The following is a 25,501-nucleotide window of genomic DNA, read 5'->3' as shown; positions in this document are numbered from 1 at the left end:
AGGTATTGCTGAGGGCATGTTTACCCTCAAATGTCGACGCAGCTCAATTTTTGGCTGACTGTGGATTAGATCAGGATGTACCTCTTACAGATGTGTACAACAAAGATAACGTAAAAAGAATAAGTTTACAGTTAAAAGAGTATTTCCCAGTGGTAGTTAAGTGGAACAAGATTTTCTCCATTAGACAGAAAGAGTCAGAAACTGCTGCAGAATATTTTCACAGGGCATTACTAGAAATGGCAAAGTACACAGGTATAGAGGACATTAAAACAAACATAAACCATCGAGAAGTAGCAGTATCTGTACTAATGGATGGTTTAAAAGAGACATTAAAGACAAGAGTACAGACCACGCAACCATGTTGGCGAGGTCTGTCGGTGGCTACTTTGAGAGAGGCTGCTATTGATCACGACCGGAATATCACCCGACACAGGGAGTCCCAAGGTGATAAGTTAATGGCCGTAAGTATACAGGCCCTGACCACAAGGCAGCCTTTGTATAAATCACCAAACCCTGTGGCTAAGTCAAATGTGGTAACTTGTTTTTCTTGTCATAGACAGGGACACATGGCACGAGACTGTAGAGTGAAAAATTCACAAAACTCATATCAACCCCCTAGACAACGACACGACACACGACATTGGGAGCAAGGTCCGCAGAGACGGAGTTATGAGCCACATACAGGGGAAACAAAAAGATACCCCCCGAACAGAGACTGGCAAGCCACTGGTAGTTCCCATTTAACCCCTTCACAAGCAGTTGCTGCCAGCGGGATTCAGGGAGGTCACCATACCCAATAGGGGTGTGGCCATACCTGTAATCTACAGCCAGTAAAATTGATTGCAAGTCTTGGGAGTGAACCTGAAATTGCAATCAATGTAGCTGGTAAATCATTAAACTTTCTTGTAGATACAGGGGCGGCCAAATCAGTGATAAATTCGACAGTGGGCATGAGAACCACTGGTAAGACAATTCCAGCCATAGGGGTAACGGGAGTAGTCCAGCACTACCCTGTTAGCAAACCAGCCGAGATTACAGTAGGGCCGTTACATACCAAGCATTCCTTTTTGCTAGCTGCATCGGCACCGACTAATCTCCTGGGAAGGGACTTATTGTGCAAAATGGGGTGCGTCATTTATTGTACTCCTGAAGGTGTATTCTTGGACATACCTGAGAATCACGCTCAGGAAGTGCAAGACATGTTAGACTCCCCATCAAAATTAATGTCACATACCATTATGACAAATAGGACTCCATCCCAAGTAGAAGAAATGACATCCCAGATACCAGAGACACTTTGGACTAAAGATGGACAGGACACTGGATTAATGGCAAACGTAGCTCCGGTAGTTGTACAAGTAAAAGATGGTAGGATAGCTCCAAAAATCCCACAGTACCCTCTGAAGCCAGAGGTGGAGTTAGGAGTGTACCCCGTAATAGAGCGCTTGCTACAACAGGGCATTCTGGTAAGAACGTCCAGCACTGCCAATAGTCCCATCTTCCCTGTGAAAAAGAGTGGGGGGAGGGGTTACCGGCTAGTGCAGGATCTAAGGGGGATTAACAAAATAGTTGAGAGTCAGTTCCCCGTAGTGCCAAATCCAGCTGTCATCCTTATGCAAATCCCTCCCACTGCGAAATTTTTCACTGTTATTGACCTCTGCTCCGCTTTCTTTTCGGTACCTCTGCACCCTGACAGCCAATATTTGTTTGCATTCACATACAGAGGAGTCCAATACACATGGACTCGATTACCACAAGGTTTCATAGACAGTCCAAGTATCTTTTCCCAGGCTTTGCATGATTGTTTACAGTCTTTCCAACCAGAGAGTGGATCAGTATTAATACAGTACGTGGATGATCTACTACTGTGTTCTGATTCATTGGAAGCATCCCTGAAGGATACGAAACAGCTCCTGTTTCATCTTTCAGACACAGGACACAAGGTTTCCAAAGACAAGTTGCAATTATGCCAAGCTAAGGTAAAATATTTGGGACACTGTCTAACACAAGGACTGAGACACCTGACCGCTGATAGAATTCAAGCAATTAGAGACATGACTCTGCCACAAACCCAGCAACAGATCAGAACATTTTTAGGAATGTGTGGGTATTGCCGTAACTGGATCCCAGGGTTTTCCATTCTAGCGTTACCTTTGCAGGAGATGGTCTCCTCAAACAAACCTGAGCGGATTTCGCATACAGACGAGTCCGAGATGGCATTTGAGAGACTTAAACAGTGCCTAACGCAGGCACCAGCATTAGGTATGCCTGACTATGGGAAACCCTTTGAGCTGTACGGAACAGAAAGTCCTGTTTGCGCGGCAGGCGTCTTAACCCAAAAGCACGGTGATGCCAGCAGGCCGGTAGCATACTACAGCGCTCAGCTAGACACGGTAGCGCGATCCCTCCCCACATGCTTGCGAAGCGTTGCTGCGATAGCATTGCTAGTAACGAAAAGCGAAGATGTAGTGCTAGGTCATAACCTCACAATTCATACACCACATGCAGTGTCAGCCTTGCTAAATTCTGCCCAAACCAGGCACGTCTCATCAGCGCGGTTTACAAGATGGGAATTGGCACTAATGGCCCCCGTAAACATCACCATAAGGAGATGCAGTGCATTAAATCCTGCAACATATCTCCTAGGTGTGCCTGGACAGGCACAAAGGGTGGAGGATGAGAGTGGTGGGGAAGGAGAATTTAACACAAAGGAAGACACACATGATTGTATGGAATATTTGACCCAAAATTTTACCGCAAGGCCTGACATCAGTGACAATCCACTGGAAGATGTAGATCTAACTTTCTACACGGATGGTAGTTGTCACAGACAGTCAGACTCGGGAGACTTGTGTACTGGATACGCAGTCGTAGATGACCAAGGCACCATAGAAGCGGAACCACTAGGCCCACCTCACTCAGCCCAGGTTGCTGAACTGGTCGCCCTAACCAGGGCATGTGAATTGGCTAAGGGCAAATCAGCCAATATCTACACCGACTCTAGATACGCATTCGGGGTAGTCCATGATTTCGGAGCCCTATGGCGCCTCAGAAATTTCATGACGGCAGCTGGTACACCGGTAGCGCATGCAGCCCACATCAAAAGGCTTCTAACAGCGATACAGGAACCCGACAGAGTGGCTGTTATCAAGTGTAAAGCACACACATATAGCCAAGACCCAGTATCACTTGGTAACAGCCGAGCAGACGAAGCAGCTAAGTTAGCAGCTGGTACCCCCAGACAGACAGACACCACGCAACTGATGGTATTTAATACCATCAACACACAGAAGTTGTGTGAAATGCAAAATTTGTGTTCCACACAGGAAAAGGCAGTCTGGAAGGCAAAGGGATATGGCCAGGAGTCCTCAGGACTCTGGACGGATGGACAAGGTAAACCGGTGGCCCCCAGAGCATATCTCCCATGTTTAGCTGAGGCAGCTCACGGGCTGACTCATCTGGGCAAGGAGGGAATGTGCAAGTTGGTAAGAGCATATTGGTGCGCCCCAGGATTTTCATCTCATGCAAGTAAGAGAGCAATGTCATGCCTTACCTGTTTGAGAAAGAACATCGGAAAAGCAATACCAACAGAACCATCTCATATCCCACCTGCAGGCGGCCCTTTCCAGGTAATACAGATTGACTTCATTCAATTACCCCCTTGTCGAAATTTGAAATATGTACTTGTTTGTATAGATGTTTTCTCAAATTGGGTCGAAGCATTTCCTGCGGCCACAAATACCGCTATGTTTACTGCTAAGAAAATTGTGCAGGAATTTGTATGTAGATATGGTATCCCTAGAATAATTGAAAGTGATAGGGGTACCCATTTTACAGGTGATGTCTTTCAAGGAATGTGTAAGTTGATGGGAATTGATAGCAAGCTGCACACTCCATATCATCCACAGGCGAGTGCGAAGGTAGAAAGAGTGAACAGCACTATTAAAAATAAACTGAGCAAAGTTATGGCAGAGACAGGATTGACATGGCCAGAAGCTCTACCCATTGTACTGTACAGCATCAGAACCACTCCCAGGTCCCCTCTTAATCTGTCTCCCTTTGAAATCTTGTTTGGTCGACAACCGCATGTTATGATTAACCCTCAGGATGATTTGAAGTGTAACAATGAAGTGACTGTAAAGTACCTGGTTAATATGAGTAAACAGCTAAGGAATCAAAATGATAATTTGAAGTTAGTGATTCCTGATTTACCAGATAGTAATTGTCATGACATTGAACCTGGGGATTATGTAATGATACGGAATTTTCTACGCTCAGGTTGCCTTATTGACAGATGGGAAGGACCATACCAAGTCTTATTGACTAGCACTACAGCATTGAAAGTTGCCGAGAGAGAGACTTGGGTTCATTCGTCCCATTGTAAGAAGGTTGCTGATCCAGAGAGGTCCCGTGATAAGGAACAGACGGTAGAGGAAGTTGTATCACTGGAGTGTCTGTTCCAGGAGGACTGAGGCGGCACCTGAGCATTGAGAATCACAAGATCAAAAGCAGTTGTCGATTCCCTGTTCCCTTTTATTGTTTTTCTCCACTTCCCATCCCCCCTCCCTCAAATTATTTTTCCCCCTTCTCATTCTTCTTCGTTTCCTCCTATAAGATGGACTTGCCCCAAGAGACTGTGATCCGGATTTTCCTGTTGACCATGATGTTGACCAGAGCAGTCTGTTCCGGCGAGAGTACCATGGAGGTCGAGAGAGGTTCTGGAATGGGTTCTGATGACAGAGATGGAGGCGTAGTTTCCCAAGAACAACATAATCAACAAGCAAAGGCGAGTATCAGAAAACGATCCGATAGCATTGACCATAGAAGGAATTGTGAAGGATTGTTAGCTGAAGAAAACTGTATCTGTAGGCTCTGTGACAACTTAGTTGAGGATGGGTGCATTAAGAAATGCCAATCCAGTTTTAATATCCACATGGACCGGCATCCCTTGAGTGACTATCACTCTTTAGTGGGTAGTGTGTTAAATCAAACAGATTGTTGGGTATGCTCTCAAGTACCTCAAGGTCATAGCAAATCAGGACTAGTACCATTTCCTTTAACGATAGGGGAGGTACTTGAGCTAAGTGGTGGGAGGCCGGTGGACAGGAGGTTTAATATCTCCAGTCCTCCTAGTTTGAAGCTCCACCAATATCATGTGGATAGATCCCTCATATGTTTTAACATTTCCAATCCCCGAAAGCCGGGAAATTGGGAAGTGTCATGGAGTAACCAAACCATGACCTTTTCATATAGAGCAGATAGAATGCCGACAGATACAGAGCTTGTACGCCACATAGCCAGTAGAGGAAAATCTTTCCGATATAGGTATACCCTAGGAAATAGGATTACGAGAGTTGGAGAGGTATCACCAGGATACTGTGCACATATCGTACAAGCTGATACGTGTACTAGACAGATGGGAGAATTAGGGTTAGGAGATTTCACATGGAAGATGTGTAATATGGTTATGTCCTACTCCGTCCCATATGTTCTCCCCGATGATGCATATTTCATATGCGGGAGGAAGGCGTATAAGTGGCTTGCCCCAAACTCTGAAGGATTGTGTTATATTGGAAAAGTACTGCCTGAAGTAATGACTGTATCACATGCCAAAATGAAGGATATACACCGTGTTGCCCAAGCTCCTTATACTCACACCCATTACGAGCACGTAGTTAAACGGCACCTGATAGAAAGAACAGAGCATCCGGCCTCTGACATGATCCATGAATCCACCGGGATTCAGGTTCTAATCGCGTTAGATTTCACTCGCACCGCCAGAGGAGTGTTGAATTATAAATACATATCTGCGCTCGCAAATTTGTTAGACAATATCACAAAAATGTATGATGACACGTTTAGGTATACTGGAAGAGAACTTCAAGCTTATAAAACAGAACTGGTTCAGCATAGAATGATTCTCAATTATCTCACGGCAGTAACAGGTGGATATTGTGTCACACTGGCAACGCAGTACGGCGTGAAATGTTGCACATATATTACAAATAGTACCGAGGACCCGGTCGAGGTCATAGACCAAAAGATGGACGATATTCTCCAACTGAAGTGGGAATTTCGCAGGAGACACAATCTCACCCTTGCTGCTGTGAGTAATGAGCTGACTGGTTGGGTGTCATGGTTGAACCCGCGAAATTGGTTCTCCGGTTTAGGAGAATGGGCTCAAGGAGTTATAATGGATGTTGGGAAGTTTCTCCTATGTATCTTAGGTGTTATCATAACGATTGGCTTGATATTTAGATGCGGTCAGGCTTTAACGAAGTGCAAACGAAGTACCAGGGTGATGAGTTTAAGGAGTGAGGAAACTGTAATTCCAATGGATTTGATTTATGACCCAAATGTAGAAACAATGATGTGATGAAAATGCGATTTCTACGGTCCGTTTCTTTCACCTGTTTTTCCGTTTTCTCCAAGGTAAAAAGACCCACTTGGACGAGGAATTTGATGAGCCGATATACAGACAACAGATGGATTAAAGAAGAAGTTTTGACAACCTGATACGCAGATTTTTAAATGAACTTTGCCATAGATCCCCAGTTTCCCTAGAAATTTTAAAATTACGCTAGCCCAACACTTTTGTAAATCTATGGACATTGACAAAGCTTTTGCTCGCACCTTATGGGCAAAAGCACAAAGAAGACTGCATTCAACAGACACCGAACAAGACTTCAACCGACAAATGTTCATTTACCTGACATAGAATACCACTGCATTTACCGTAATTATGTCTTTTCTTCATCTCTACAACCTTCAGGTAATTACACACATAGTATAAGGAATACAGGCACAGATATCAGCAATCACATATTCCCCCATTCATGTATCATCAACTAAAATGTGCTCCCCATTTTGTTCAAAATCCGAAAAGAGCTCGGTAAAGTTTGACAGCCCATCCACAGACCCGTACCACGGGATAAGAAGGAATTCAAATGTATACTTCGCAATACCTCGAAGCTTGATTTAAAACACGTACGGCACGATGATACATGACCCCCAAGCACGGATTCATACACACATGCTTCTGCTATCACACTAGGTCATACCCTTTTCCTACCTTCTCCTCTCCTCCCCTACCCAACCATGTAAATGTATTAACCCCTGACATATATTTTTCTCTTTTTGAAATGATTTAGGAAGTGGCAGTTATTGTTGACTGCCAAAGGGTGGACTGTCAAAGTCAGAAAAATATCTCTATGCACACTGCCATATTTGCACCTCACACAGGTCTGCGCTGCGCATGCGTGCGCTCTCCCGTGCGTGCGCATACTCGCTGTTGCGGGCACCCGCGGGCGCGCGGTATGTGCATTTACGGTAGAGTTCATGTGTTCGTAGCGTGCGACTCTTTCGTTACATATTTCCACTATATAATGTATTTTGTAGATCATGGTCCCTTTGATAGATTCTGAAAGTTTAGTTAATATAGAATGTTCATGAACAGAGAAATCCCCCTTTGTTTGATACGAAGGGTCAGACAGGAGTAATACAGTGGTGTTTAGTACCCATCGGAAGAGTATTTAATTAGCAATATTCCGGTGTTGGTTTGAAGCGGATTAATCGCTCGTGCGAATAGTTATGGACATAAGAAGTTTATGAACATTTACTGTATTTGCACTTACTTATCCATGCGGCGGGAAACCCAGTTTCCCTCCCACCTGAGCTGTTGGAAATAGTCACAGCCCACCTGTATGAATCAACCTATGACCTTTTGTTATAATGCGAGGAGGAATTCCTGTGTCCAATGAACAATGAGATTGTAGGGACCATTGAATTGTATTGTGTGTGGGGCATAAATAGACAAGCCGATCACATCCAGCTCTCACTCTTCAACGGTTATCATTGCTGAAAATCGGGAGCTGGATGTCCAGAGGCGCATGCGATCGTTTCCTTTGTGCGTAAGTTTTCTCCGCAATCATATTGTCTTTCTTGATGTTATGGGCCATATCTCTCTCTCTCTCTCTTCTTCTCTTTCTCTCGTACTCTCTTAAACGTAATAGTATTGTATTGTATTTCCTGTGTAGTTATCTGGTTAGGTAGTCTATGTTATATTGTAGTGTATGACTTGTATTGTATTAATTCTTTTGCAAGTATAACATTCATAATATATATATTAGGCGTTGGACCCTAAGCACGGTATCTGTGTATTTCTTATAGTGTTAAGTATTCACAGAGCGTCGGTGATGCTCAAACAGCTTTTAAGTTAATAAGGTTACACTGTGTTGCATCTACACCCTATCTCTACACTAAGGTTTTACAGCATATTACATTGTTTTTGGTTTAGATTTAAAGGTTTAACATTGTGAGCGTCAGCGCCGCTGGTGATCTCCTCGTGGTCCCGAGCGTCCGCTACGCTATAGCGAATCATTACGTTAGCCGGCAGCCAATAGCGTGCCTGCCTGTGATCTCTCGGCCGTGAGCGAACGTGACGCTTGAGCGTCTCGACCACGGCTAAGCGATCGTTACACAACGAGCGTACCCTTACGGTACTCCATACGTAAATAGCGTACAGTGTTCTTAGACCTCATAAAGGGTTTTATATAAGATAAATATTTAGCTTTATCACCTTTTAACAACAAATATATACATCAATGAGCTTTGGAACTCAGATAACGTGTGGGTGTATTGTTTTCTCTTATGGGATGCAGTGTTGTGCGATGTACAGCGCACATTCATGGGATATGGTAATAAGAGTTGCAGGCATTTAAAATATATATTAGAGCGGGCATTTTAAATATTTGTGAGAAATCAATTTGGCATTCTTAGATGAGGGCTCTTACGGGATATCAGGGTCTTAATCATGCACTGTACATTACAAATGTGGCTGTTATTGACCGGCTCCAATGGACGCATTGAGAAGCTGATGAAAAAAAACATTCACGTTAATGTATTTTTGTGTTATCAGTAAGCCAATGATATGAAATTCAAGGGACAATGCGTTTCTCATAATATTTAAGATGCTAAAATGTATTTTTATTGTTGCAAAACAAGGTTCAAATAAGTCATACTGTGTTTGATTCAGGTTGGATTGTTTATCTGTTTAAGTAGGTTTAAAAGTATATTTAAAAGTTGCTGCATAGCCTTGATATAGTGTTTTTTTTTTAACTCAGGCCTAAAATAACTTCAGGTGCTTGTATGATGTGTGATTCCGCATGGTCTGTCCTCCATTTTGCACTAACCACATGGCCTGTCCACCATTTTGTGTAACCCTCATGGATGTGGAAGGGGGAGGAGCAGCGGCCATTTTGGGAAGGTCATTTTTCCAAATGGCTGATTTTCACTGCTCAGAATAATCAGCTTTCCTTGGTCACATCAAAACACCATTTATGAGTTACCAATGCATTTATTTAACCCATGCCATAGTCAATTACAAATAGTTTCAGCTGGGCCTAGTGAAAGTTAATAGTGAGATGAATACTTAGTGTAAGAATTACACACAGATATTTAAAAAAAAAGTATTTTTTTTTCTCTTTTACCTCTAGGATTCAGTTAACTCTGCTTGCTAGTTTAGGATAGCCATTGAAATGTTAATTAACCTGTCCCACTACCCTCTTGAACAAGCATATGAACATCTGTTGATATGCAAATTAGAGACTTTAAAGGAAATGCATTCATTCAGTAGGTGTGTACTGTGTGGGGGTTCTATGAGAGTCAAGTGATATATATTATATAAATATATATTATATATAATATTATTATAATTATGTGTATATTTATATCAGTGTATGTTCTGCAAGATAGCTATCCAATCTGAATCATATCATTTAAATTATTGATTATTGCTAGAGTCATTATAGATCTGTGTGAAATAGGATACATTTGTTGCTATATAGGTAAATTTATAGGTAAATCTGAAATAACAGTATTTTAAGGAAGTAAGCGTAAAGCACAAACACAGTCTGGCCTAGTTGTAAAGGTTTATACGGAACAAGTGTGTGTTGTGTTTAGTGGGCAATAGTAGTTTTTATTGCTCACATTTATAGAGCTGTGTGATTTACTGCGGATGTACGCTTTTGTACACGTGTCTCAGACAAAGTACGGAACTGCACACGCAGCGTAAGAGACACGCATAGTCGCGTGTTTGCGCAAAGTGCGTAAGAATGCGGGCGCTGAGTACAAATTATACAATAGTGTCGTTTAGTTCAAAGGTGGGATAGTAGACATTTAATACAATAGCACATAACTATCAGATTTCAAAAGCAGGTTACTCTAAATTTAGTTTAAAAACTGTATTGCCTCTGGGGTAAAGCTGCCTATCTGAATGAATCCAAATTTTCTGCACAGAAAAGACAAAGTGTACTTGAGCGAGCGAACGTAGGAGTGAGTGGAACTGAACCCCGGAAGTCGGGTCCCATGGTACATCAAGTAAGAGGAGGCTTGGTGGCGTGAAGTGGCTGACTCACGTTAATATAGATTGAAATACGCAAATCGTGAGGTGATTTGTAGAGGAGCGTGATAGTGCATTGTATTGCGAAGTATTGAAGTATAAAAGGTTTTTTTGGTATTACGCTCCGGACTGAGGGTCCCAGTTTGTACAACGACCCGTGGTCGTACGGCAGATAAGTAACAAGTACATATATGCTATGCGATTGGACCGCGCATTTGTGGGTGCGATATATATAGCGTAACTGGATACCCCTTTACGAGCTTTTGCGTAAAATCGCGGTACCATTAGCGCTGTATAGAGCATACGCAAGTGTGATTTGTGTATAAGGTTATAAGGAGTTTTCGCTGGTCTCTCTTAGAAAAATCTCCAGCGGTGTATATTTACTGGAATAGGCAAGTCACTCCTAAACACTTCCAGTAAATAGAAACTAGATAGGGCCTCACTGGGTACGCGGTGTTCACTATTGGAGTGAGTCGTGGTACTCAGCGGAGATGGAGCGAGTGAAAGCACTAGGTGTCTTTCACCGTCTATCTGCGGTGTGCATTGGGGATTGCGTTTATTGGCAAAAAGTCCGCGATGGGATCCAACTGCACAAGCAGTGGGCGTTTAGAAACTAGGGTTCAGGTTGAGGTGCCGCGGCCCAGGGGGTCAGCGAGGTTTATTATGTGTGAAAAGTATGGTTCACACACGGAGGCTTTTTGCAATGAATGGGTATGTATGACTGACAAAGATAGGGTATCATTCCCTAAGGTGAGCAGCTTTGAACCAGAGGTATTGCAGAACTTAAGGATAAGAATATGTCTGATAAAATCCCGAAAACAAAGGGTCAGACATACAAATTGTTTAAACCTGTGACGGCAAGAGGGGTTGGTAAGTTTGATCCTAAGGTATTGCAGGTGGTATGTTTAACCAAAGTCATATAAGACAAGAATGGAAATATAAGAACTGTTTGAACTTGTAGCAACAATAACCAAGTAGGAAGAAAAAAAGAGAATGCAAGTACACCGCCTTATGTAGATGTGGAAGCAGTTACAGCCAGCATACAAACTATAGAAAATATGAAAAATATGAAAAATATGACTGTAACCTATATATGTACTAATGAATGTTAAAGTTTTATTTAGGAGGAGAAGGTGACCTGATTGTTTTCAGCCATTTCTCATGCACCCAGAGGAGTATCCAACCGGTAAAAGAAGAGCAGTAGCCTGTGGGGGAAGTGGCTGAGACCTGATAAAGCTAATTATTTATCTTATAACATTCACTATATATTTGTTAGAGACTCAGTACGCAATAAACGTACGGGGTACCGTAATGGTACGCACTTAGCGTAGCAGACGCTAGGCCGTGGTCGAGACGCACGAGCGGCACGTTCGCTCACGGCTTACGCTGGGTATCGAGCACGCTATAGGCGGCCCGAGCACCGTAATGCTACGCAACTAGCGTAGCGGACGCTGTGTCCACGAGAGGAACACGAGCGGCGCAGACGCTCACAGGATGACACACAGTAAACCTTGTATGCAACACACTGAAAGGCTAAGCCTATACTGTAAACCTTGGTCTTGTAATGTTAACACAATGTAACGCTGATTAACCTCTATTATATAAAAGCTGATTGAGCGATTGAGATGCTCAGAAACCCTCTATACTAGCTAGAGAAACACAGACACCTTGCTGAGGTTCCAACACCTTTACTAATGAGGTTTAGCTATGTAAAAAGGGGAAAACAGTTAACAGCTTATACACTACAGCACTAACATAAAACACCTAAACAGAATAACTGGACATAAATATACAATAGCGTCTTAATCCTAAACAATAACAGTGAGAGAGAGAGTATGGCAAATACAGACAGAGAATAAGTTGGTCACAGAGAACTTACACACGTGGGGAATGATCGCTAGCGCAGTCCTGGAACCAGCTCTCTAGTTAGTCCATGATGAAAACCTTTGTGGAGAGAAGACTGAGCTGGCCCAGGCTGGCTGTTCTTATATACACAACATACAGTACACTACAAAGGGCCCTACAATCTCATTGTTCATTGGACACAGGAATCTGTCTTCACATTATAACGAAAGGTCATAGGTTGATTCAAACAAGTGGGCTGTGACTATTTCAAACTGCTCAGGTGGGAGGGAATCTCAGGTTTCCCGCCGCATGGATAATGAACTGCAAATACAGTAAATGTCCATAAACTTCTTATAAACATAACTATACGCAGGAGCGATTAATCTGTTTCAAACCAACACCGGAATGTTACTAATAATATACTCTTCCGTTGAATACTAAACATCACTGCTCAAAACCTGTCTGACCCTTCGTATCATGTAGAGGGATCTCTCTGTCCATGAACCAGTTAAACTAATCATACTTACAGATATTATTAAGGGGACCATAACCTATAAAATACACTATTTAGATTAACTATGTAACGATCGAGTCGCCCGCCAGACGCACACAAACTCTACCGTAAATGCGCATACCACGCGCCTGAGCGCACGACCATGGAGTTAGTACAAGGCATCATAGGTCGCTATATTTTTCGACTTTGACAGACCAGTGGAACAGGTAAGTATGGTATCATTCGTGTACATATATAGTAAAACAAATAAATAAATAAAACTAAAAAAAATCAAGAAAGTAACGTCAGAAATGGAGAAAAACCTGCCCGCACATTAGTATTTGCCAGTAGGAAAGCGTACAGAGACTAGGTAACCCCAGGGTATTTCTTTCAGTTACCACACAAGAAGTATTCATTCCTAGTAATGCCCCTAGTAAAGATGAGCTTGGAAATGTTTGTTGAACCATGTACAGACCCTTATTACGGGATGAGAAGGATTGAATGAAATACTTCGCATGACCTAGAAGCTTGTTAAACTTTTTTTGTTTTTGTCTCTTGCAGAAATAGAAAACTCTCCATCAGGATAAGACCACTGGTAAACACTAATTCGGCAAATGGGAGATGGCTGTCTCTGTGCAAATGGACGGGCTCAATAAGGCATTGAGTGTCAGGGTGCAGACTTCTTTGCAAAATTGGAAAGGGGTCACAGTAGCTAATCTTAGATAGTGTGCTATTGAACATCACCAGAATAGTGCTAGGCGCAGAGATCAACAGGTGGAGAGGTTGAGGATGGTAAGTATACTGGCACATACAGGAAAGACCCATCAGTCCAAACCCCAGACCCCTATGTTACACTTGTAGGAAGGAAGGGCATTTTGCCAGAGATTGTAGGAGTAGGAGGACACATAGTCAATATAGATCCCCTAGACAGAAAACACAAGCCACATTATTAAACACATAGACGGGACCAAGGGACATATAGTAAGGAATCATAAGCCATATAGAAAACACAGATTCGGCTAATGGGAAGAACAGAATAAATGCAACTTACTAATGTTACATTTCGCTGTTCTAGATGCATGTCCATCACAGGTAGAGAAACTTAACTCACAGATACCGGGTTCCCTATGAACTTAGGATGGACAGGACACTGGATTGATGGCTGGTATAGTCCCAGTAGAGATAAGACACACAGAATTTTTTTTAAGGGGTATAGACCAAGTAGAGAATCACTTCCCCGTAGTGCCCAATCCAGTTGTCAATTTTTTATAAAATCTTCTTCACCTCTACAAACTCATCTGTCACCAACCTCTATTCTGTTTCTATACAGTTTTCCTCTTCATCTTTTGCGTTCACACAGGGTGGTACAATACATGGACCCAAGTACAGTTCAAACTCCACATGCCTAGGTCCTTCAGAGTTCTGCCCAAACCCAGTATATCTCAACAGCACGATGACACCAGTATTACTGCAGTATGCCTTGTCATGCACAAAGGGTGGAGAATGGGAATACTGGTGAAGGGAAATTTTGTATAGACACTGATATGTCTGTTGGTGAATGGCAAACCTGACATTTTCTTTTTCATTTTCTTCTTCCTTCTCTCCTCTAGAGATGTTTCTTTTTTTCTTTTTTTGAGTTATGCTCATGGTACTCTACATTGCAAACACACGATAGTTAAATTAACTTACAAAAATTTGTGTTCCCTGCAGGAAGAGGCAGTCTGGAGGACAAAGGGGTATGGCAAGGAGTCCTCAGGACTGTGGGCAGGTGGACACGGTAAGCCAGTAGCCCCCAGAGCATACTTTCCAAGTCTAGCTGAGGTGGCGCACTGTCTGACTCATCTAGGCAAAGAGGGTAGGTACAGGCTGATGAGAGCCTACTGGTGTGCGCCAGGATTCTATTCTCATGCAGGTAAGAGAGCAATGACCTGTCTTACTTGCTTGAGGAAGAATATTGGTAAAGCAATACCAACAGAGCCATCCCATATCCCTCCTGCAGACGGATCTTTTCAGGAAATACAAATCGACTTCGTACAGTTAACACCCTTTAGGAATTATTGTTATGTATTGGTGTGCACTGATGTTTTCTCAAACTGGGTAGAGGCATTTCCTGCCGCCACGGATGCTGCTGTGTTTACCGCAAAGAAAAATTGCGCAGAAATTTGTGTGTAGATAATGGTACCCCTAAAGGTTTAGCAAAGCTTGAATTTGTACTATTGTGATCATAGATACTGCCACTAGTGTTATGTAGCTTCGGAAACTACTCCCAGATCTTCACTCGACGAATCACCCTCTTCGAAATTTGTTTTTGTTTTGGTATTTGTGTCCTTTTGGGTTGTTTTTGGAAGACAACCTCATGTCATGATTGATCCACACAATGATCAGAAATACACCAATGAGGTGACAGTACAGTACCTTGTTGAGATGAGCCAGCATTTGAGAACTTGACAAAAGAACTTGAAACTGTTGATTGCTGGTATGCCAAATACTAACTGTATTGATTATAAACCAAGAGACTGTGTGATTGCCCTTACGCTCAGGTTGCCTAATAGACAGGTGGGAAGGACCATACCAAGATTTGTTGACAGCACTAAAGGTCGCCGAAAGAAAGACTTGGGTCCACTCGTCCCACTGCAAGAAGGTCGCTGATCCGGAGAGAACTCGTGACAAAGTAGTTTATTGCTCACATTCATCGAGTTTGTGAACTGTGTGTTTGAAGTGAACTGTGTGTTCCAAGTGAACTGTGTGTTCAAAGAGCAAGGTGGAGAGCAAAGTGAACTGTGTGTTCCAAGTGAACTGTGTTTTCAAAGAGCAAGGCAAAGAGAACCTTGTATCACCAGAGACTCTGTTCCGTGAAGACTGAGAGGCGGCACTGTTGGACACTACCTGAGCGTACTAATGGACTGCAGAAAGACCAGTCATTGTAACTGATTTGTTATGAACAAGAGTTGTTTTGTTCTATTTCTCTTTTCTCTCTTTCCCGCTGACAAACATTTTCTTTCAGGATATTATATTTTTGCGAGGTTTTTTTTATGAGGAGTCGAGTGTGGGACTGGAACTGGTTCTGTAGGAAGGAGTGATTTCCTTATAGGATCCCAGGATTAGCCGATCAGTTTGTTAAACTCAGAGAAAAATCAAAGGTCTAGTAGTTATGGAGTTCAGAGGTAATCAGGAACAGTCAGACAATGGCTATTCACACATTGCAGATAAAGAGCTCATTAATATATGTGGAAGAAAGGTTTATGAGTGGCTCTCCCCGAACTCCGAAGGGTTACGCTATTTAGGAAGGACACTACTAATAACCCTTATTCAATGATTAAACAAACCTAGCATACGTTCCAGAAATGGAAACAATGTTCACAAAATTATAGGGATATATAGATCATGAAAATTTTATATGTCACTGTCACGATTTGTTTGTGTCTTCTTCACCTACCCAGCAGAACCTCAATTGAATCCAAACATCAGTGTACAAAGACGTAGGTACATGTATGTGTGAAATGTTCATCGCAAATCAGACATTATAGGCCAAAGCACTGTCCTAGCATACTCTATAGGTTGAATGTTGTCCCACACCCAACTAGTGGTCCCGTGACCGCCGAGTGCATATAGAGGATGTCTCGTCCTCCTCCCTGTCTTCCCCAAATATAGTCAAGTGTCTGATTTGCAAAATGCATACATACTTGTGTCTAGGTCACCGATTATGGTATGAAATATTTTTTCTTATGTTAATACAGGTTGAGTATCCCTTATCCAAAATGCTTGGGACCAGAGTTATTTTGGATATCGGATATTTCCATATTTTGGAATAACTGCATACTATAATGAGATATCATGGCGATGGGACCTAAGTCTAAGCACAGAATGAATTTATGTTACATATACACCTTATACACACAGCCGGAAGGTAATTTTATCCAATATTTTTTTATAACTTTGTGCATTAAACAAAGTGTGTGTACATTCACACAAATCATTTATGTTTCATATACACCTTATACACACAGCCTGAAGGTCATTTAATACAATATTATTAATAACTTTGTGTATTAAACAAAGTTTGTGTACATTGAGCCATCAAAAAACAAAGGTTTCACTATTTCACTCTCACTCAAAAAAGAACGTATTTCGGAATATTCCGTATTTCGGAATATTTGGATATGGGATACTCAACCTGTAATTGATGGCAGTTATTGATTACTGCCAAAGGGTGGACTGTCGAAGTGAAAAAAATATTACATAAAGAGAACATACAAACTACACACATTTAAGTTGCTATACTTGCAAATACGCGCAGCGAGCACAGCAATATATGGTAACACATGCATTTACACGGACATGCCACAGAGATGGATTCGACACTTATTTCATACAGTACATAATTATAATAATATAAAGCACCAGACATCATGATGATTTAAAATTACCTAATGAATAAATGTCATTAATGTGTATTATTTGAACGGAACCAGATACACCTGTCATGTTTACTATTAAAACAAGCAGATTGGTGTGTAGATTAATTTGATACTTGTTATTAAGTTGTGGGACATTGCAGCGGATAATTATGATTACATGTATAAAAGCTAAAATCACTTTGTTAGAACAATGAATGATACAGTGGACAGGGAACTCAGGCCAGCCCTTTGGCAGTCTTCAAGGCTGAACCTGATCAGCATATACAAAGAGAATAGTGACTCAATCATGAATGAGAGAGAGACCCCTCCCGCAGAAACTAGTTAACACATTTTGCTGGTCACACAGGAAGGTAGTTCCTGTTTTTTGGTCTCAGAGTTAGTTCCTTTTTGGTCTCAGAGGGACATGGAGGTCTTGCATGATTTTACAGAGGAAAGAGAGAGAGAGAGAGAGTCATATGGAGGGACAAACTTACATATGATATGGTATTGTATCGCTGGCATGTAACTGAAACTGCATATAACTGTATGTAATTGTATGTTCTAACTGTTTACTGTGTGAGTTGTATTCATGTAACTATAGGTATACTGTACTTTGTAATATATATATAGAATCCATATCCTTTTAACAACAAATATATACATCAATGAGCTTTGGAACTCAGATAACGTGTGGGTGTATTGTTTTCTCTTATGGGATGCAGTGTTGTGCGATGTACAGTGCACATTCATGGGATATGGTAATAAGAGTTGCAGGTATTTACAATATATATTAGAGCGGGCATTTTAAATATTTGTGAGAAATCAATTTGGCATTCTTATACGTGTACTTGCTAAATTAAATCTGATTGTGCGTTGGACCACAATTAACAGTATATGATACTGTACTCTCTTTTATTACGGTATTAGCATGTGTATAACCGCAATGGGGGTGCGTTACGCAAATAGACGCAGCTTGCGTCCGCAGCAAACTATTTTGTATTCTTTTAAAATTAAATTACTTTTACAAAACATAAAAAGTGTACAGGGGCAGTACGGATGGTGTAATGGTTAGCATTACTGCCTCACAGCACTGAGGTCATGGGTTCGATCCCCACCATGGTCCTAACTGTGTGGAGCATATTAGACCAGTGCTTGCGTGGGTCTCCTCCAGGTCCTCTGGTTTCCTCCCACAATCCAAAAATATACTGGTAGGTTAATCGGCACCCAACAAAAATGAACCCTAGTATGAATGTGTGTGTGCGTGTATGTGTACGTGTGTACAAGTGGTACGGAATATAGGGGCAGATTTATTAAGCCTGGTGAAGTGATAAAGTGGAAGGTGATAAAGCACCAGCCAATCAGCTCCTAACTTCTATGTTAAAGGCTGGTTTGAAATATGACAGTTAGAAGCTGACTGGTTCGTGCGTTATCACCTTTCAATTTATCACTTCACCGAGTTTAATAAATCTACCCCATAGAATGTAAACTCCACTGGGGCATAGACTGATGTGAATGGCCAAATATTCTCTGTAAAAGCACTGCAGAATATGTGTGCGCTGGTAATAAATAAATAAATAAACAAATAAAAAGGCTCTTGATCAGAAATTGAACTAATGAATTCACTGCTGTTAGATAGTAATGTTAACTATTTATTTTACATGTATCTGGGACACCAGGGGGTTAACTTACTAAAGGTTGATTTTGTGTTGCTTTTTTTTTTTATAATAAAGGGGTCCCCCCTCCCAGGATCCCCCAGGCCTGAGGTGAAACCGGGGGCTACTTATCCTACCTCTGGTGGGAGTTGGTGCGGGGTTGATGGTGTAAAAGAAGAAGTAATATTGTTTTGCAGTGGCACCTGTCCTGGCATATCGGCACTTGGAGAACAAGTGTCAGCATGCCCGGACAATAAGGGCCCACTGGCACCTGTACCTCCACTGTGAAGAAAATATGAAAAAATCCACAGACTCACACACTGACTATTGTACTCCTTTATTACACACTCTCCCTACATAATCTACTCCATGGCAGTGGTCAATCTCCTTGTCCAGTAGTAATCCAGTTTTCAGAATACAAAAAAAGTGCCAGTCTCGAGCCAACACCGACACGCTATACAGTATGTGCTGTACAGTGTCCTGAATGAATCTCAGCCAATCCGTGGGTGCTGCCACAGAAACCGCTGGCTGAGAGCAGGCCTGCTCTTCATTGGGGGGCCCCCAATTCCTGAGGAAACCCAGGCCTGGGGTGACTAGTTTGAAGCCGGGGAATGCAGTTAACATCCCGAAGGATGGGATCCCAGTGGTCGCTATACCAATTACGGAATCCCGAAGTACGCCACAAGCTCCGCTCGGGGTACCGGCGTCAAAATACCAACAGCCGGAATCCCAAACGTTCTAACAGCGGGACGTCCTGCCGTGCGGGGGGGTTGGGGTGTTATGTTTAGGCAGGAGAAGGGGGGTTAGGGTGCAGGGACGGGAAAGTCAGAATTATGTACAGGGGAGGGAGGGTTAAGCACCTAGAAGGGGAGGTTAAGGTTAGGAACCAAGCAGGGAGGGTTTGGACTAGGCAGCGGGGAATGGAGGGTTAGGGTTAGGCAGCATCTGGGAGGGTTAGGCCCCACCAGGGAGGGTTAGGTTTAGGCACCCACAAGGAAGGGTTGCGGTAGGGGGCACGGGAGGGTTAGGTTACTTTACAAGGGGCTGTTGGGATTCTGGTGGTGCTGCTATCGGTATTCTGACAGTCAGCATCCCGTCCATCGGGAAATCATACTGATCCCATGGACAGGATAATGTGATGGCAGGGGGACATATTGATGTGGACTCCCAGAGGAAGACCCTAACAGGTCGAAACGCGTTAAAAAAAAAAAAAAAAAAAAAAGGAGCTACCCATCTATACTACATTGGACTGAGGACGAATATTCACTACAAAGAAGGACAGTACTGCTAATCCTTTCCGCAAACCATCCGGTCACGTGATCCGGAGTTCCGGAAGCAACCGGTTGCCAGGCGACGGAAGAAGCCCGAGACAGCGGAGAGTGGAAGGCGGAGGGGAAGGGAGAAGGTAAGTCCCTGTAGGAGGAGGAGAGGCGCAGCCAGCCGCTCGGAGAGCTCCGGCCGGGTCCACTTCGCCTCTGTGACAGGCGCACACCCCAGGTCAGCGGCCCCACAGAGCGGGCCTGATTCGGGCACTCTACTGTGGGACGTGCTGCAGGAGGAATAGCGCCAGTCCAGGGTCCTTATTCTCCACTCTAACCAAAGCATACACTACCGCTGTCAACTGTTCATCACTTCACAAGAGAATCCTTCACTTCAGAGCACAGATTAGCGGGACGCCGCTGTCTGTATAGACTTGTAAACCGTTTGGACTTTAGTACATATTATCATTAATATTTTTTTGTGGCATTTTTCTTTTTCTTTTTTTTTTTCGACTTTACAAAGATTACAGCATTTGTTCTTTCAATTGAACCTTGCACTTCAGAATTTAAGCTCAAACCAGGAGCGTGCCCCAATCACTGATTGACTTTTAAACCGAATTTATACCTGTTGGGAAAGAAAGTATCTCAGCATCTTAGAATAAACCACCTTAAGTATATTACCTGCTTTTTCATTATTGATTTTAGTTTCACTTTATAACCGTACATTCACCACTACAAATAGGGTTTGAGCGCTGGTTCCCTGTGGATTTATCCACATCTGTATACTTACCATTTAAGGGGGGGTGGGACACCCCTCATTACCAGCAGCACACCCCGCCTCAGATTAACACCTCAGTGCGCAGAGAACCCATTTCTGTATATTCCCTGCTATGGTATTATCCCTGGCTGATTGAGACAGTGCTGGTTACTGGAAATATGTAGGAACCTCACACCAGTTTTCCCCCCATTTAAATTTTTCCAGAACCAGAACAGGCTCAGAGGTCCATCGCTGGTTGCTCATTTGAGGGAGACGCCACGCGTTGTTGTTGTTGTTGTTTGTTTTTTTCATTTTCTTAACCATGTCTACACTTTACAGTGAAGCACTATGCCCTATGATCTGTGCAGTGCTTCAACAGCATTGGTTTGCTGTCGCTTTGTCCCTTCTATTTGCTGTCAGGTTTGAACTGAAAGTTCAAAACCAATGGCATTTAAAAGTGAAAAATCTGACTGACATCAATGTCTGGTTTGAATTGAAGCTGAAACCTGATGGATGATAAATTTGGCGGTTTATATTGTCTTAAAACCAAGATATGGTAAATGTACCCCCCAGGTGACTTCCACATGCTCCGTATGCCATCAGGCATTTATTATTATTTATTTATTATTTACTGTTTTTCTGTTTAATTTTATTCATACTCACATACCTCCCCATGTTGAAAGATGTAGTTTTCTCAAAATTATATAGCCTAAAAGCACACCAGTCAATGCATAATGAGATATTGTGTTGGCCCAAGCACCTCCCCTAAAGGAAGCAACCGAAAAAATACAAGATGTAAGTAAAACAGTCATCCTCCCAAAATATAGGACATAAAACAAATAAGGCTCCTTTACATGTAGGGCAGGATGTACTAATCTTGCAGTGTACATCCCGCCATACATCGCATCTGTACTAACATATGCGGTTAGTACTGCGATAATAGCTGTCTTTTGCGAAGCGTGCTGGTCACTGGACTTCAGGGTATCGGGCCCAGGAGTCCATCTGCGTATACACAAAGTGACGCGGCAGCTACTGGTATTGCTGGGAGGGATCCGATTGGCCCATATGCTTCTATACCTCCGTGTCAGAGCCCCGTGGCGGGGCTTTAATACATTTGGAAGTGCACCATACATCAGTGTGAACGATTCCCTGATCCGACAATCAAAAACACATATCGCGTCAATCGATAATCACAGATCCATTAGGGAATCACCTTAATTTTGCAAATTAACGTTCCCACTTGGATTTCCACTGTTCCCCAACCCTGGCAGAACGGGGATTTGGGGCAATACAACGTAGATGTATTGGCCCCATAAGTCTAATTGGAAGACATCACTTGTAACACAAGATAGTGTGGATGTAGAAAACCTTACTAATGGAATCGTCAGCCAACCTCACAGATCTTACATGTGTATTTATGAGCATGCCCAAGTCTGACATAGATTTCGCAGACTGATGATCAGGTCGACCAATATACTGTATGACAAAAAAAACTGAGGGACAATGGGCCTAATTCAGGTCTGATCGCAGCAGCAAATTAGTTAGCTAATGGGAAAAACCATGGGGGTAATTCAGACCTGATCGCTCGCTAGCGTTTTTTGCAGCGCTGCAATCAAGTCAGAACTGCGCATGCGTATGCACTGGAATGTGCAGGTGCGTCTCAAGGGTACAAAGCGGATCGTTGCTGTGCGATGGGTTTTATGAAGAATCCATTCGCACAGCCGATCGTAAGGAGATTGACAGGAAGAAGGCATTTGTGGGTGGCAACTGACCATTTCCAGGGAGTGCTTGGAAAAACGCAGGCGTGTCCAGCGTTTGCAGGGCGGGTGTCTGACGTCAATTCTGACCACGGACAGGCTGAAGTGATTGCAGCGGCTGATTAAGTTCTGGGCAACTCAGAAACTGCACAAAGTTTTTTTGTACCGCTCGGTTGCACATGCGATCGCACACTTGCACAGCTAAAATGCACTCCCCGGTGGTCGGCGACTATGCGAACGCTGGACTGTAAAAAAACACTAGCGAACGATCAGGTCTGAATTACCCTATATGTGCACTGCAGGGGGGCAGATATAACATGTGCAGAGAGATAGATTTGGTGGGTTACATTATTTCTGTGCAGGGTAAATACTGGCTGCTTTATTTTTACACTGCAATTTAGATTTCAGTTTGAAAACCATGTGCAGTGCAGGGAGGGGGGGCAGATATAACATGTGCAGAGAGAGTTAGATTTGGGTGGGGTGTGTTCAAACTGAAATCTAAATTGCAGTGTAAAAATAAAGCCCATTAGCTAACAAATATGCTGCTGCGAACAGATCTGAATTAGGCCCAATATGGTATAAATATCATAGCAGTATAGTAATATGTTTTAAATGCATGATTACTCACAATACTCCCAGATTCAGACCATATATGAAGATGGCATTCACAGCAACATTAGTGAGATTTACTACAAGGCCAGTAATGACCTGTGGCCACATTATACCCTGAAATACAAAGAAAAAACTTCTCTTAGTCAAGCTAATAACAGCAAGGTTTGTGTACATCTCTGAATCAGGCCCATAAAGACTTAACAATAAGTAACTGATAACATTATCTTTTTATTTCAATTCATGCTCAGGTGTGCAGAGTGGTGGGGATGGCACGCAACGTGGAAGTGCGCCGCCATGTCTGATGCTTCTGGTTTTTGTGTGGGACTCTGGACGCCGCCAGTGGCGATTGGTGCGGCACACCTCTATCTGCTGCACATACTGTCTGCTTCCCACTGCCGCCTGCATTCTGAGCTGCCCAATCGGAGCTGAGCTCCAATCGCGGTAGCCAAAGCTGCTACCTAGGGACCCCAAACCTCCGCGAGCCCAAGACTTGTGCTGCCCCTAGGCATTCCAAAAACCCTAGGCAATTGCCTAGGTTGCCTATAGCTAGGGTCGGCTCTGGATCACCCATAGAACACACTTGCCTACATTGACAATCTCCTCCCCGTGAGATGACCGGAGAGGAGAAGCAGGTGGACGGTGATGGGGACATGGCTAGGGAGGCCAATCCTGAGATCATCAGGATTTCGGGCCAAAAATGGCATAGATTCAATCCCGGGATTGGAAGCTCAAATCCCGGGGATTGAGGCATCAGCGTTGAGCGTCCTCAGGATGCTCAGACGCTGCCCGGCTCCCTCCTCCCCTAAAGTTCACACTGCGCCGTCACCCACCACTGACCGCCGATAGAGATAGATGTTCCCCACGGTGTATGGTTAGTTATGTGTGTGGAACGGGCGGGTGCGGGACAATGGGGGCAGACACATAGGGAAAAGCCAATCCCAGGAATCCCGAGATTGACCATTTTTCAATCCCGATACCCGGGATTGAAAAAATGGCCCGGGATTGGCCTCCCTGAATATGGCCCCTTCCCCTCACTGGGAAAATGCAGCGATTGAACCATATTTACATAGGGGAAGGGATAGAATAACACGATTAGTATATAATGGCATTATTAGGCCATGCCCCTTCCACAGGAACAGCGGATTCACTGTATTTATCTAACCATTCTGCCCATTTCATTAGGAAGCAAGTAGAAAGGGGGAGGGGTGCCGACTGTGCCGGGGGTTCGCAGCACTACCCAAAAAATAGGAATTCCTTTTCTCGTAGTCCGTAGTGGATACTGGGGAACTGTACTTTAGTACCGTGGGGTATAGATCGGGTCCACTGGAGCCTGGCACTTTAAAACCTTTAGTGTGTGTGCGTGTGCTGGCTCCTCCCCTCTATGCCCCTCCTACCAGACTCAGTCTAGGAAACTGAGGAGACGGACATACCATGAGAGAATAAAACATATACAACAGCGGTGAGGCAACAAGCCAACACACAACCAAAAGTAACAAAGGAGCACTAACCGGAACAGAGGGTAGCAACGTTCATATTATTAAGTATAACAAAGCTAACCCATGAAAACAAAGGGACCGCAACGGCGGACCAACCAAAACACTTACAGCTAGAAAGCAGGATTCGAAGCACTGTGGTGGGCGCCCAGTATCCACTACGGACTACGAGAAAAGGAATTACCGGTAGGTATTAAATTCCTATTTTCTCTAACGTCCTAGTGGATACTGGGGAACTGTACTTCAGTACCGTGGGGAAGGCCCAAAGCTTCCAAAATGGGTGGGAGAGTGCTGAGACCCCTGTAAAACCGCCTGACCAAACTGAAGGCCATCCTTGGCCAAGGTGTCGAACCTATAGAACTTTACAAAAGTGTTCGAACCAGACCAAGTAGCAGCTCGGCACAACTGCAAGGCCGAGACACCCCGGGCAGCCGCCCAGGAAGAACCCACCGAAGTATAGGCCTGTTGAATAGTCAACCTGAGCCAGCGAGTAATAGATTGCTTAGAAGCTGGCCGACCAATCTTAGTGGCTTCATAAAGGACAAACAGCGAGTCAGATTTCCGATGATGAGTCGTCCTCTTGACATAAATCCTCAGAGCCCTCACCACATCCAAGGACTCTGGGCCCACAGAAGCGTCAGCCAACACCGGAACCACAATAGGCTGATTCACATGAAAAGCTGACACCACCTTAGGCAAAAATTGAGGTCAGGTTCTGAGTTCAGCCCTATCCTCATGAAAAATCATGTAAGGGCACTTACAGGACAATGCCCCCAATTCAGAGACATGCCTTGAAGATGCCAAAGTCAGCAACATGACAGACTTCCAAGTGAGAAA

General features: G+C 43.4%; 1 protein-coding gene across 7 annotated transcripts in view; it reads right to left on the bottom strand.

Annotated features, from left to right (window-relative positions):
• The window catches only part of LOC135029617 (multidrug and toxin extrusion protein 2-like), a 486,356-nt gene that overhangs the window by 210,235 nt on the left and 250,620 nt on the right, over nt 1-25,501 (bottom strand). For all 7 annotated transcript variants that reach the window (XR_010225784.1, XM_063953866.1, XM_063953871.1 and 4 more), the window contains 2 exons: nt 23,188-23,285; nt 21,470-21,567 (listed from right to left, as the gene is read on the bottom strand). Coding sequence is in view for 6 of the 7 variants with exons in the window: in XM_063953866.1 (XP_063809936.1) it covers nt 21,470-21,567; nt 23,188-23,285 (196 nt within the window). In the remaining variant the exon portion in view is untranslated. The remainder of the gene's footprint in view (nt 1-21,469; nt 21,568-23,187; nt 23,286-25,501) is intronic.

Source organism: Pseudophryne corroboree, chromosome 2 (genome assembly GCF_028390025.1).
Source record: "Pseudophryne corroboree isolate aPseCor3 chromosome 2, aPseCor3.hap2, whole genome shotgun sequence".
Taxonomy (NCBI): Eukaryota; Metazoa; Chordata; class Amphibia; order Anura; family Myobatrachidae; genus Pseudophryne; species Pseudophryne corroboree.
Note: the sequence above shows the minus strand (reverse complement) of the source record. Positions and strands in the feature narration are given on the sequence as shown.